Source organism: Olea europaea, chromosome 21 (genome assembly GCF_002742605.1).
Source record: "Olea europaea var. sylvestris chromosome 21, O_europaea_v1, whole genome shotgun sequence".
NCBI lineage: Eukaryota > Viridiplantae > Streptophyta > Magnoliopsida > Lamiales > Oleaceae > Olea > Olea europaea.
In genome coordinates, this window is record NC_036257.1 from 5006056 (window position 1) to 5021457 (window position 15402).

At 34.9% G+C, this 15402-nt stretch overlaps 1 protein-coding gene across 1 annotated transcript in view; it reads left to right on the top strand.

The window, feature by feature from the left end:
- The first annotated feature begins 15269 nt into the window (after window positions 1-15269).
- Window positions 15270-15402, top strand: part of LOC111370028 — a 5136-nt gene continuing 5003 nt past the window's right edge. The window contains exon 1 of the mRNA XM_022991740.1: window positions 15270-15334. Coding sequence (XP_022847508.1) covers window positions 15270-15334 — 65 coding nt within the window. The remainder of the gene's footprint in view (window positions 15335-15402) is intronic.

The window sequence follows — 15402 nt, forward strand, 5'->3', positions numbered from 1 at the left end:
GTGTTCTGGTTGAGATTGATAGCCCCTATGCTATATCCGCCCCTTCCTAGACCTCTCGATGTTTTGCTCTCTCCACCGACGAAGGGATATATCTCGATGGCGGGGAGCTACCTCTTTCACACTTAGGTTGCTGGTAGTGCCTAGGTGGAGGCTTGTTCGCTTGAGATGAATCATTCCTTCAGTTGTTTTGGGGACTTATTCACTTGGGGTGTTAGGCGATATCTCTACAGTTTGCTATATTGTGAGTGTATGAACAATGATATGGAAATATTTGAGAGGATTTGGCCTAGGCCTAGGTACAGAACCTCACCCTCGATCTCTTTCTCTATTGGGGCATGTTGTAGATCCCCAGCCTATTGTGCATTCGTCTTGGAGTAACATCCTCATAAGTCAATTTAGGTGCTGCATTTAAGGTGGCTATAGCGAATGCTTGTCCCGAATTCTCGGTACCAGCCTGGTTCATTTGATAATCCATCAAGTGGGAGTTCGGTTCTCTCCCACGCTGCCTTTGTTGAGGCATGAGGCTCCTATTGGCGATATCTCTGTGATCAGTAAACTCTTTGTTGATAATTTGTCATCTCATCATCTCTAATAGCGCATCATAAATGGTGGGGGTCCTAATTTTATACATCTCTCCAGAGCAAAGTGTTCATGTTCAGGCCTTCTCGCAATGCCAACAAGGCCTCACGATCAGTAACTTACACGTAGTACATCATCTCATCAGTAAAACGTGACAAGAAGCTTTTCAAAGATTTCCCAGGTTGTTGCCTCATGTCTTGGAGGTGCTGGATAGGGGTATCTCCTTCTTTGCTCACTACAAACCTTTTCAAGAAGGTGGTCTTGAACTTGGGCAAACTTCATATACTCTTAGAAGGTAGCCTACTATACTAAATTTTGACTGTTCTACAAAGTGTCAAATGGAACGCTTTGCACTTTACTGTTGGAGTGGCACCTCCTAGGCTCATGTGGGTTTTGTAAGTGTTCAAATGTTTTGTTGGATCACCTCTCCCATCATACTTTGATATTTTTGGCATCATATAGTGGCTCGGCAGCTGGACATTTCTCGATTTTCTAGAAAAGGGTAGATTTTCATCATCGTGATCTAAATTACAAGATCATTAAGGCTTATCCGAGTCATAGTTCTCATCGACCTCATAGCTGGGTGACGGATGTAAAGGGCTTGCTTGGTCTAGCTTTATCTTCCCTCATTTGACGCCTATTTCTAGGCGAAATAACACAGGGGGCATTTTCTTGCCTTTCTTTCGGTTGCTGAGATGGGGGCCATGGCCTAATCTGAGACTCTGGAGGCTGTTGATGCTATGTGGACCTCGGTTCAACTTGGCTGATTCTATCAAATACACTGATGGACCTTCTAGGTAGGGATGTCGAGAGCGAATCAAGCTCGTGGCTTGTTTTGAACGAGCCGAGCTCAAAACGAGCCACGAGCTCGAGCTCGGCTCGTTCATTTTGGGGAGCTCGGTTCCCGAGCTCGTCTATATATATATATATATATATTTTAATAATTATGAATACAGAAAAATACAAATAATTTAATGAAGACACTTTTTTTTTATTTCCATCATATTGTAATATTTTCTATAAAGTATTAAATATTTTTGTAATGAAGATGAATTTTTTTTTTAAATACATTTACAAAAAATACATTTTTTCGATTTCATTTTAAAGTAGATAAAATGTAAACCCTCTCCCTTTATCCGAGTTTGGGACCGGTTACATCAATTTTAAGTAGGCAGAGTTAAAAATTGTACACAAACAACTTGTTGTAACATGTACAATTTTTTTTAAAAATTAAAGTTTAACGATTAAAAGAATAAGAAATTTTGATTTATAAAATTAAATCAATTATCACTCACCTGACGACATGCGATTTCAGCTTATTTATCTTGTAGTCGAAAATGAGCATTCCGCCAATTCTTCACGCACATTAACGCTTCCAAAACATCTTCTTTCAGTTGGCTCCTGACATCGGCCAAAACTATTTTACCTGTACTAAAAGCAGACTCCGAAGCAATAGTGCTAACCGGAGGTATCAGCAGATCTTTCACAATTACAAAAACAATTGACCAACGTCTTTCATACTTTCGTCAGAATTCAATTACTTATTCTGAACTTTTTTTAATTGTTTTATCTGTTGGCGTATTATGGTTGAAGTGATCAATTAATTCGGCAGGTATTGCATTTCGAGTTGCGGTCGATGTTTGATGAAATGCAAGTGTAGACGACATGACACTAGATGAACACATTGCAGTTACATCATATCTAAATGTATTAATGCTTTGAAATAAATTCATTATTTCGACATCATTTTCTTCAATTTCAGTTAGAGGAGTAGGTGCAGAGGATACCCGACTAACATTCGCACCCATTCGTTCCGCATATAAATCATACATTCCACATAATGTTTGCTTAAATTCTTATAGATGGTAGATGTATCAAGTATTAAAGCTTTATTGATTTGATCAATTACGTATTTGGTTCCCAATTTATTATATCAGGGTCCATTCCGCATACTAAAAGAAATAACATAGGCAGTTTTCCCAATATTTTCTAAACTTTAATTCCATAGCAATTATAATTTCACTAAAATCAGGATCATTTTTATATTTATGGAATGTTCTTGCAATTATATAAAGGTGTTCAAGCACCGTACAGCTTGTGAGATAATAAATGCCTGATAAAAGCTTTGTAATCTCATAAAAAGATGTCAAAAATCGTTTAACTTTCAAAGCTAAAATCCAATCGGATTCATTCAACATACCAACGTCATCACTTCTAACATGTCTATTGTTGTAAAAGTTAGTTATTAAATGTTTGAAACTTTCACATGACTTTAATAGCAAGTAAGTAGAGTTCTATTGATGGCCTACGTCGTTAAAAAATGTTTTAGCAATCGTCACCCCTAGTTTGGTACAAAATCTTCAAATGCTTGTTTTCTACTAGAAGAGATCGTAATATATACTAATGCGTTCTTAATCCTTTGAAGTTCATCATTTATATGTTTTAAGCCATTTTGCACAATTAAATTCAAAATATGACATACACCACGAATATGAAACAAATATCCACCGAAATCAGGTTGAAGTACCCTATACAATTTATCAATGAACTACCCTATTAACACTAGCATTATCGAAAGTAAAAGATCGAATTTTAGTCTCGCAATTATATTCTCTAACAATATTGATAATAACGTTATATATATTATTAGCATTATGAAGAAACTCAATAATTTTAAAAGCAATAATTTTTTTTATACATGCACCAAAGTAGGTTTATATAGTGTGTGGTTGTAGCTATATATGCTCTCTTTTTTAACTCCTTCCCATATATCGAAATTTAAAGATATAACACTCCCATATTGTTGCAAAACTATAATTAATTTTTTTGAATCATTGAAATATTGTATTGTATCGGCACGAAGAATATTTCAACTTACCCCAACATACCTTGGTTACAGATATTCTTTCACGAATGAGACAAAGTATTGGTTGTTGGCAATAGCCAGAGGCAACTCAGTGATGGCAAGAAATTTCATCATTTCAGTTCGAGTATTGTCCTCCGAATACATCCATGTAGATAGTGATGAAGTCGTAGAATCGACGCCTGGACTGCCAAATTGTAATTGTGTTTGACCAGCTAGAAAAAGATCATGTCTGGCCGCACATGCTTTGTAGTGGCGGTTGAGATGGGTGGTGCCAATTCTTTTTTGCCATGTCAATCTTTGTTGGCAGTATTTACATACTACCTTAGATTCTGTGAGGCCATCGACAACTTTTCCCGTTGAAAGCAACTTAAAGTGATCCCAACATTTTACTTGTTTTTCCCCTTTTGCTTTCTCATTGCATCTAAGATGTTTAATTCGGCATCTTCGTCCTCATGTTCCGTTTCGGGAATGTTAATATCATCCAAATCAATTGGATTGTGGCTTCCATGATCATGAATGTGAACATTTTCAGATATGTGTACGTCATTTAGACCGACAAATTCATTCAAAAATTGACTGTGTGGCGTCCTAGATGATTTACCATGTGGCCCACATCCCGTATCGAACAAGCTCTCAACAAATGAGCGTTGATCCATTTGTTTCATATTTGTGATGAAATCCAAATACAATAACTAGTAGAAGTATAAATGTAGTGGGAACTGAGAATTGGATGAATTGAAATTGTAACTGAATAAAATGTAAAAATTGGTACTGCAATATGACTATTGTAGTCAATAAGGAATTCAAATTCACTTCTAGAGTCCTTATTGATTCTGGAGTTGATCAAAATTTTATCCATGAAGGATTGATGCCTGCAAAATATTTTGAAAAATTACTGAGCGTGTTTATGGCACTAGTGATAAGAAACTCAATATTCAATATAAGCTTTCAAAAGCTCATGTTTGTAATTCAAATATTTCTTTCAAAAATATTTTTTTATCTTGTAAAAGATTTGGATCAAGAAGTAATTCTTGATACTCCTTTTATTGTTCAAATTCATTATTTTCAAGCTACTTCAAAAGGTTTAACAACAAATATTTTTTATCAAGAAACTTGTTTCAAATTTACAAATTCTCATTCTTATTAAGATGTTAATTCTTTAAAAGAAACTTCAATTTCAAAAATAATCAATAATATCAATTTTAAGAAAGATCATATTAGATTTCTCAAAGAAGAAATAAAATTTCAAAGAATTGAAGAACAATTGCAAAATCCTTCAATTCAAGAGAAAAATTCCAATTTTCAAAAACAAATGGAAAAAAACGATTTGTTCTACTATTCCAAATGCTTTTTGGAATTGTAAGAAACATATGGTATATTTTCCATACAATTTTGATTTTCATGAATCAAATATTCCAACAAACTCTCGTCCTATTCAAATGAACAAATAATTGTTAGACTTTTGTATCAAGGAAATCAATGATTTACTTGATAAATGTTTAATTTGTCCGAGTAAATCTCCTTGGAGCTACTCAGCATTCTATGTCAATAATTTGACTGAAATTGAATGAGGTGCACCCCGTCTTGTTATCAATTATAAGCCTCTCAATTCTACTCTTTAATGGATTTATTATCCACTTCCTCAAAAGAAAGATCTTTCGAATATATTATTCTAAGTTGTTATCTTCTCAAAATTTGATATGAAGTCACGATTCTGGCACATTCAAATTAAAGAAGAAGATAAGTACAAAACTGCATTCAATGTTCCTTTTGGTCAATACGAATGGAATGTTATACCATTTGGTCTCAAAAATGCTTCTTCTGAATTTCAAAAAATCATGAATGATATTTTCAATCCATTTTCAAATTTTATCATTGTTTACATAGATGATGTTTTCATATTTTCTAAAAGTATAGAACAACATTTTAAGCAGATCAATATATTCATGCATGTTATCAAGAAAAATGGTTTAGCAGTTTCTTCTAAAAAGATTGTTTTTATGTCAAACAAAAATAAGATTTTTAGGTCATAATATTCAAAATGGTTCAATTATTCCAATTAAAAGATGTCTAGATTTTACTAAAAAACTTTCTGATGAAATCTTCGACAAATCTTCTCTTCAAAAATTCCTTGATTGCGTCAATTATATCGGCGACTTTATTAAAAAGATAAGGTTGATTTGTGCTCCTTTTTTCAAAAGATTACAAAAGAACCTTGAGCCATGGAGTCACAACTCACAAGTTCACATTAGCTGTCCAAAAAATCAAAAAATGCTATCAAAAATATTTCATGATTATCAATTCTTGACCCTACTGCTTCAGTTATTATTGAAACCGATGCCTCTAATTTAGACTTTGGTGGGTGTGTTAAAGTAGATTCCAAAAAAGTCAAGTTAAGAACAGTTGGTTAGGTTTCATAGTGGTGTATGGACTGACCCTTAAAAGAATTATTCTACTATCAAAAAGGAAATTTTATCAATAGTTTTATGCATTTCAAAATTTCAAGATGATTTAATTAATGAAGAATTTATTCTCAAAACTGATTGCAAAGCATCAAAAAATGTTTTACAAAAAGATGTGAAAGATCTTGTTTCAAAGCAAATCTTTGTTAGATGGCTAGCTATTTTGTCATGTTTTGATTTCAAAGTATTATATATACAGGGAAAATCAAACTACTTAGCATACTTTCTTACAAGAGAATTTATTCAATCTTGAGAGAAAAGTGTGAGTGATGGAATTCTCAAAAGTGGAAGGAAAAAAGAAGAAGAAAATTAATAATCATCTTCTTTCAATTTATGACTATATTTCAAATTCACACGCATTCTCTTCCTCTCAAAATACTACCCTTGCTTCAAAATTAAGTCGCCATCCAAATGAAATCAATGAGTCAAAAGTTACCAACTTCAAAATAGCTGTCCAAACTGGTACTGAAAAATTACCAAAAATCAATCCCTCAAACAATTTCAAATATTTTACCAAAAATATTCATTAGCCAATCCTTGAAATGGAAAGTTCATGGCAAAAATATTCTTCTCTTGAAGCTTGTCTTTTGGATATTTTTCCTCCTAATTTCCATTATCTACCAAACAACATAAAAAAGGATCGTGAGTTCTATGAGACTATTCTCATAAAAACAAAATCAGCCATTATTACTCACATACCAAAAGATTCAAAAAATCTAGATTTTTCAAAAATTTCAATTCTTAAGTTTTGGTCTTATGAAGACTAGGGACAAAAACTTTGAGAAGAAAAACGTATGAATTTACCTAATGATAAATTTGAACGATTCAACTATCTTGATTACAAGACTGCATGGTTCAATATTTTCTTTATCAGACCAATAACTCATTCTTGGTTTATTTTGTTCCATCAATCTTGTAATTCCATTTTTCCAAAATGGTTTCAAACATGGTTCATATACTTTGGCCTTGAGGAAAGTATTTTACCCAATCTCTCTTACTAAGGATATGAATTTTTCAAAAGTGAGGCAAAATCCTTTCTGCAGCCTCAAGAAAATACTTTGTTTCAATTTGCAAAAAATTTCAAAGTATCTTGATTTTTCTGCTGGTCAAAATTCTATGAAACAAATTGTTGCCCCAAAGCAGTTTATTCATGGATTCAAGAACAAAGAAATTTGGGTTTACCAAAATTTTCAAAGAAAGAATGAGAAAAGCAAGCTGATTTTCTAACAGAAAAATCTAGATTATCAGTTATGCTATCTCAATATAAAACTCCAGAAGAATTATCGGCAGTTTCTGAGAAAATTGCTAATCTTGCTGAAGTTTCTTAAAAAAGAACTCAATCAGATACTGATTCAAATTATTCTCAAAGTACAGACAATGGCGATGATTGCTATGAGATTGACATTGACGATCTCCTCGCTCGCGAGGAACAAAAATGAGTCATATGGACCCAGTTATTTGGATGAATTACATTCTTACCTGGCCCAAAAATCAAAAGATATTATGTTTAAAATGTGTCTACCGCCTAATAAATTATTTCTTCCAGCCTTACCATCTCTTAAAAAATAAAGTTGGAATTATTATGGTGGTATCTTTCAAAAAGAGATATTCAATTGTCAAAAGATGTATAAAGATGATTCCTTCTTTGGGAGATAAAGAAAAGTGTTTGAAGACTTTTCTTACTTTTCTTTTGGTGGAATAACTTTTGCAAATGGATGGTGCAAAAGTTTCAAAGGATGCAATTATTCAAGATTCCTTTTCCAAATTGAAGAAATTTTCAAGTCCGGAGCTCAAGATTTCAAGCATATAAGAAGATCAAGTATTCAAAATCTCCTCAGAGTTGATTTAGTGGGAGATAAATCATTCTCAAAATAGTTTGAGAAATCCTTGTATTCTTTTACTATTTTTATTTTTCCATCTTTATCTTCAAACGTGTAATTCAAAGTTCATTTCAATATTTGTATTCAAATTTCATATATCAATAAAATTATCTTCATTTTCAAACATTTGTTCCATTTTCACTTCTACTCTTCCCTCTTGGCCCTATTTTGGTATTAGAGCCATAAGAGAGTGAGGTGAGATTGCACTAGTTTATCACTATAGGCACTGTTCAAATAGGAGAACCTTTTTGATTTTGAGATGTCTACTGAATAGACGTTGGTTAGCCCGTTGTTTGCCGGGGAAGGCGTGTATATATATATATGTGTGTGTGTGTGTGTGAACGTGTGGCCAGAATGTATACGTGTATGTTCAATATGTATATATAAGTAACTAGGCGAGTGCACACATATGTGTTGTCTGTATATATGTGTGTGTGTTCTTGAAGTAGGTAGTAAAATGGATTAATATTTTAGTGATCCTCGAACCAATTAGCACCTAGCTATTTGAGTTAATGGTATTTTTAAAGGTGGATTTAATCGAAGTTCCTAAGCAAATGATAATGAATTAGGATTTGGGGCACGTTGATTTCATAGGTGGCTAAGAACATCTCCACTTGCCGTTTGAAAAGTTAATTGCTAAGGATTCGAGGTAAGTAAACCTCCCTTTATTTTCATGAGTACATTACATGATTAAATGTATTTATCTAATTTGCTATTATGTGAACCTGATGTATATTTATCATGTTTTATGTTATGAATGCTTCTCATGACATATTCATGCACAACAATGCATCCATAAGCATACACGAAGTTTCAACGAACAAAAGTTTCCAAATGTCAATGACTCAGAGAATGTTTAAAGATGTGTATCCCAAATTTTGTTACGAGATGTATGTCTATGCCATGAAGATGTGAGTGGGAAATGGGGCGTGGGGGACCGGCACACCCAACCAATGATAAATAATGAATGTGAATGTTAACCGTTCTGCGGTTGAATGGTAAATGTTCAATGTTAATGTTAACCACTTTGAGATACTACTGGTAGATTTGATCGGGTTCCAAATAACATGGTTCACTGCATTCTGATTGGCTATAGGTGGTACAAGAAGTGAGCTTACGATGTCAATGTTAACGTTAACCACTTTGAGATACTACTGGTAGATTTGATCGGGTTCCAAATAACATGGTTCACTGCATTCTGATTGGCTATAGGTGGTACAAGAAGTGAGCTTACGATGTCAATGTTAACGTTAACCACTTTGAGATACTACTGGTAGATTTGATCGGGTTCCAAATAACATGGTTCACTGCATTCTGATTGGCTATAGGTGGTACAAGAAGTGAGCTTGCGATGTCAATGTTAACGTTTTTAAAGAAATGAAAGAATGGGGATGCATAATTAGAAATGCCTTTTATTTGCAAGTAACTCATATCCATATCATGAGCATGCATCATATGCATGAGGTTTACTTACTGAGCGTTAGCTCATCCCACATTATCCCTCCCCACTTTCAAATGATGAAGGCAAGATGATGCGAGGTGACGACTTGTGGTGACACGGACTCAGTAATATCATATTTAATTGTTGGATTCGTTTTTGTGATTAAAGTTGACAATAAATTTAATTGTTCTATATTTCATTTTGAAATAGAGTAAACTTTTATTTTTTTTGCCTTATGATTTTATCAAGTACAAATCTATTTCCAAAAATGAAGTCAATGATGTTCATTTTGTCAAAGAAAAATTATATCACTTTCGCATTTATGATTTCAAGAGAAAGTTAAAAGATAATATCTCCAAATTTAGGAATCTAAATTTGGGGGTGTCACAATAGTATCTCAAACAGTAACTACTTTTTCCATTTTTTTTATTTTTCTTTTTTCTTTTGGGTATGGTGGGGGGTGAAAATTTATGGTGGTATGTTGTGGTGGATGAAGTGTATATGGTTTGAACGGGAGGTGGGTTGTATGTGTGAAGGTGGATACCGATAGTTTCTTGTGGAGATTGGATTTGTTGGTCAAAGGAAACAATTTGAGCTCCAATACTAAATTGACGTTGGATGCAAGAGTAAAATTATAAGAGAAGAGAAAGGGGGATAATGAGAGAAGAAAGGAGGGCAAGATGAAATCAACTTTAATTCATATAATTAGGTCATTCTATTACAGTCCAAAAGACCCCTTTATATGTGGTTTAAACCAATCCTAATTAAAGTAGAAAATTATTATAAAATCAATGAAATCAAAACACTAATTTTGTTTCGTAGAATAAATATCAAAATTGGTAACTAAATATAGTAATATCTCTTTAATATTGCATCATAAGTAATAATTTTTCCTTCCTGCATTTGCATATATTACTTTATGGATTTGGTGTTTTGTCAATAGAAGTTAGGCATCACATTTTTCTGCAATATTAAAACATGTGATCACAAATTCGGAACTCACGATCAACATGATTTTCTTGATGTGTAATTAAATGAATTAGTTCTATATATTATTTCACTCATTTTGTGGTTTTTCTTCATAATATTGACAGATTATTGATGCCCATTTAATAGCTAATAATTGAAAATGCAGCGTGTAGCATTAGTATTGTGTTTTGGGTTCCTAAATATAAGCTCATAAGCGTTATCTTGTATTCAGGATTGCCTTGTATCTCTAACTGCTTCCTAATCCGTGTCATCTCCAAATAATGCAATTCCAGGATTGTTTACTTTGTAGCACTAAAATAAATCTTTGTCTTTGTGTTAAAAAATAAATGATCCTTATGATTTGCAAGTTAAAAATGATTGTTACTCAATTTGCAATATTCCCAATTGGCAGAATTCTTGGCTTTAGAATTCTCTACATTTTTTATTGAGTTAATGAGAATACGGAATAAGAGATAAAACCTAAGACCGAATCAAAGATTCTAACTATTCAGTTATTAAGGATGGAAGAGGCATTATAATATTACAAAGAACTTTCCCATTTTATTGTATATAAATTTTATTATTAATTTTCTTAAGTTTCAGCCCCTTTATTGATGTAAAATTAAGAAATATCTATATAATTAAGGTACACGAATTCTAGGGATTTACTAATTATTGTTTCCTTCAATGAAGGATTTGGATAAGCTGTTACCCATATTCCTACTTTTCTTAAATTAGTTATTTTGTTGTTTAGAAGAATTAGTTTAGAAAGATATTATCATATCCCATAAATAGAGGCTGGGATTATGTTTTGTCTTCTATTTATTCTGTAAGATTTTTCCATTATTGAATAAGGGGAAAATTATCAATTTCTTTATGGTATTAGAGCAATTCTGAATACCTCTATTCCTCATGACAAAATACGGGATGGCAACTGAAAGGTAAAGCTCCACGTCTTAAGTTACTTCTGTAACTGAAACTATCATCAAAAGTTCTAATGGAGGATTTGAGAGTAGCCCTCTTCCCATCACCACCTACAAATTGAACAGTCACAACTACCTCCAATGGTCCCAATCTATGATGATGTTCATTTGTGGGAAAAGCAAAGATGATTATCTCACTGGAACAATAACCATTCCAAAGAAAGAAGATCCAACATTCAAAATTTGGAAATCTGAAGATAACATGGTAATGTGTCTTGGCTTATTAATTCTACGACTAACGAAATCGGGGAAAATTTTCTTCTCTATGGTATAGCGACAGAGATTTGGGATGCCGCCAAAGAAACATATTCCAGTTCTGTATTCATTAGAACTATTTTCTATTGAAAGTACCTTTTATGATCTGTGGTAGGGTGATTCTTCTGTCACCTAGTTTTTAATTCCCTCAAATGTCTACAACTTGACCTATTTGAAGTGTACAATTGGAAGTGCCCTGGAGATGAAGCTCTGCACAAGAATATCATCGAAAAGAAACGTGTTTTAAATTCTTGATGGGATTAGACAAGGATCTTGATGAAGTACGTGGAAGAATTGCAGGAATGAAGCCCTTATGCAACTTTCGAAAAAGTTTTTTTCAAAGGTTCACTTGGAGGAAAGCGTCGAAAAGTGATGATGGAATCACTAATTTCTTCATCCGCTAGAGAAGGATTTGTTTTTGTTGTGTATGGTTCCCAACAACCAACAAACATTGACAACAAACCAAGGACGGAATGACCTTGGTGTGAATCTAGTCATATTAAGAAAAATTATTGGAAGATTTATGGAAAGCTGGCTGACTGGAAACTTGTTTGGTTTTCAAATAACAAAGACAACCGTGTATATCTTAACTCTCCCAACGATAATTCTACTCATGTTCAACAAAGAACAAATGGAATTACTCTAGAAATTGTTCACTTAATTACATAATAATTCGACATCTAATTCTACCATGATTGGTATAGGTTCTTTAGCTCAAATAGGTAATCTTACCAACATCCTAAATGTGAAAAAAAAAAAAAAAAGTAAATAAGGGCCATGGATAGTGGATTCCGGTGCTTCATGTTGAGGTTGTCCTACATTGGTTGTGGATGGAATTAGTATTCAGTATATAAGTGTGAGTGAAAGCTCCACTTCTTGAGTAGCTTTCAGGGTTGAGAACGCTCAAGACCAACCAACACCAGTATCAGAGCTCGATTTATCAACAAATTCGACCCAATAGTAACGGAGATACGGGGTTGTGTGAGGGAAAGATGAGTTTGGTCTCCCGCAGGCTTCGTTGTGTGGGAAAGAGATGGGTTTGGTCTCCCATAGGGCTCGACATGTGGAGGGAGACTTGTTTGGTCTCTTGCAAAGCCCGGCGTGTGAGGGAAAGATTGTTGAGGTGGTCCCACATCAGTTATGGATGGAGTTGGTATTCAATTTATACGTGTGAGGGAAAGCCTCACATCTTGAACTAGCTTTTGGGGTGAGAGAGGCTCAATATCACCCAACACTGGTGGAGATACGAGTTTGTGTGGGGAGGAGACGGGTTTAGTCTTCCACATGCCTCGTTGTGTGATGAAAAGATGAATTTGGTCTTCCATAGGGCTCGATGTGTAGAGAGAGACGAGTTTGGTCTCCCACATAGCTCGATGTGTAAGAAGGAGATTGTTGAGGTTGTTCCACATCAGTTGTGGATGGAGTTGGTATTCAGTCTATAAGTGAGGAAAACCTCACATCTTGAGCTAGTTTTTGGGGTGAGAGAGGTCCAATACCACCCATCACCCATTCCTGGTTCAATTTATCACTTAGAAGTGTGCACATAACCAATTGCTTACTTTTTCATAAATTTATCCTCCAATTTCAACAATTTCAAAGGTATGTGTTTAAAACCTTACATTTCACTATCTTGATAATTTTTGGTTTTTTGTCAATTTCTCTTCATTAAACTAACATTTCATAAATCTAAATTGTTCCATTATGCATCATGTGTGTAGCATTGCATCATCCACTCCTTGTGGCTCATGTTTGCATTATTTTATGGCATTTTTTCATTATTTTAGTTTTTGCACGATTTTAGTCACTTTTATTTCGATTTTTTTTTGTCTTTTGGTGGTGTGCTTGTATGTCCTAGGCTTGTTGTGATTTAGGTTGGATTCCTACATTGTGGGGGTGGGTGTAGTGTTGAATAGGTAAGGAAATTTAGGTTTTCATTGATGCACGCCACGTGTTCGATAGAATGTCCTTTTCACCTTTTAATTTTGCTTGCCCCACTTATGCGTCTCCTTTACATTTATATCTTTGATCCATATTACTTGTTGGTTGCTTTTGGATCTCATTCCGAAAGACACACCTTACACAACATTACTTACATCTTGACGTCGTATCACTCACGACTTGACGTCAAGCTACCTGTGCCTTGATCCGTGTTAGCATCTGTGTTGCCATCATCCTTTCAACCTCCGATCACTACTTGACCTTAGTTAATGTCACCATATAGTTTTGCATTGTTTTGCGTGTTTTTGCACTTTGTTGCGTAGTTTTACATGCCTTACACTGTTTTGCTTATTTTTGCACTTTGTTGCATAGTTCATGCATATCATGCTTAGATGGTCTACAAGAGCTCTAGTATTCTGGTTTCTAATTTTGATCATTTGCAACTGTCTTGTATGCCACATGCCACCTAAGCGAGCTCGAACTTCTGCACAGACATCTAGTGGATCGACCTTCTACAATAGGTCTAGGTTAATCTCTTCCACTGCACACGAGGTCTTCAGGTCTCAGTTCTCCCTCCGTCCTGATCTTTTCAAGCGTGAAGTAATTCTCTCCGACCTCTCTCTCGACTTGGCTGCCATCTTCACTTCTTGGAGGTGTGAAGCATTGCTGATAGACCTCTCTCCACTGTCTAGTCTCCTAGTCAGGAGTTCTATGCGAATATGCATAAGATAAATGGGTTGTTGTTTTGGCTTTTTCTTAGGGGTACGACTGTTAGGATTTTACCTGATATCATTTCTTGCACATTGCAAGTTCCCCATGTTGTTCATCCCATTTTCTCCCAACTTTCTGCTGAGACCCTTCTGCCTGACTATCTGGTTTGGTCGACATTGTTCAACTACCCTTTAGGGGGTGGTCCTACGGTGATCCGCACAGTATCTTTTCCCACTGATTACCGAATTCTGTTACGCATTATGTGCACGAATCTTTAGCCAGTTTCACATACTTCTTCCTTGCCTACGGAGAAGGCAATGTTTTTGAATGCTTTATTACATGTTGACTCGATTAACTTGCCTACATTTATCTGTCATCACATTTTGCGCATGTTTCTATTCGAGTCCCAGGTCACAAAATAGGTCTCTCTTATGCCTGTTTGATTCATCATCTTATTACTTCTTTGGGGGTCACTTTTCCCGACGGGGTTTCAGGACGTGTCAGTCGACCTATAGGTCAGGTTACTGTATCTTAGAGTTGATCACATGTCCCTTCGTCCTATTCTTCCACAGAGCCGGCAGAGCCTGCTGATCATTCTTCTGTTGGTCCTTCACATATTCTTGCTTCTACTTCTCAGCCCACTATTCCTTCTGATCTCTCATCATCTTCTACCTCGATTTTAGCTCTTCCAGTTGAGTCCATGCCCGGGACTTCCTCGATTCTTATTGATCTATCAGTTGCTCTTATGGGTCAGATGTCTGTGCTCATCGAACAGTAGGCTTGCATGATGGCCGAGATTACACAGCTGAGAATTACCTTAGAGTAATTGCTTATGTTCAGCATAGCATTAGGTGGATGTGCCAGCATTGGGACCATACCAGCAATGGTGACGGAGACAATGATTCAGATGATGCGTTGACGATGACAATGTTGTAGATGATAGCTGATGGGGTTTACCTTGTCATTCGTAACAAAATGGGAGCAGTTGTGTAACTTTGACATGTGCTAGTTGACATATATTTGTGCTAGATTAAGTGTTTTTTAATTTTTTGCAATATTGATGTATATTGATAGGGTTCACCTTGTCATTTGTAACAAAAGTGAAGTAGTTGTGTAGCGCTAACATGTGCTAGTTGACATACATTTGTGCTAGATTAAGTGTTTCTTGATGTTTTTGCAATATTGATGTATGTTTTTTATGTTTTGATGGGTGTGGATTTTGATGTTTTTGTTAGTGCACCAATGAGAAGGTGGGATTGATTCAAGATGGCAAAGCGTAGGATGTGTTCTCAGTGTTCAATAATCTCTGAACGCATGA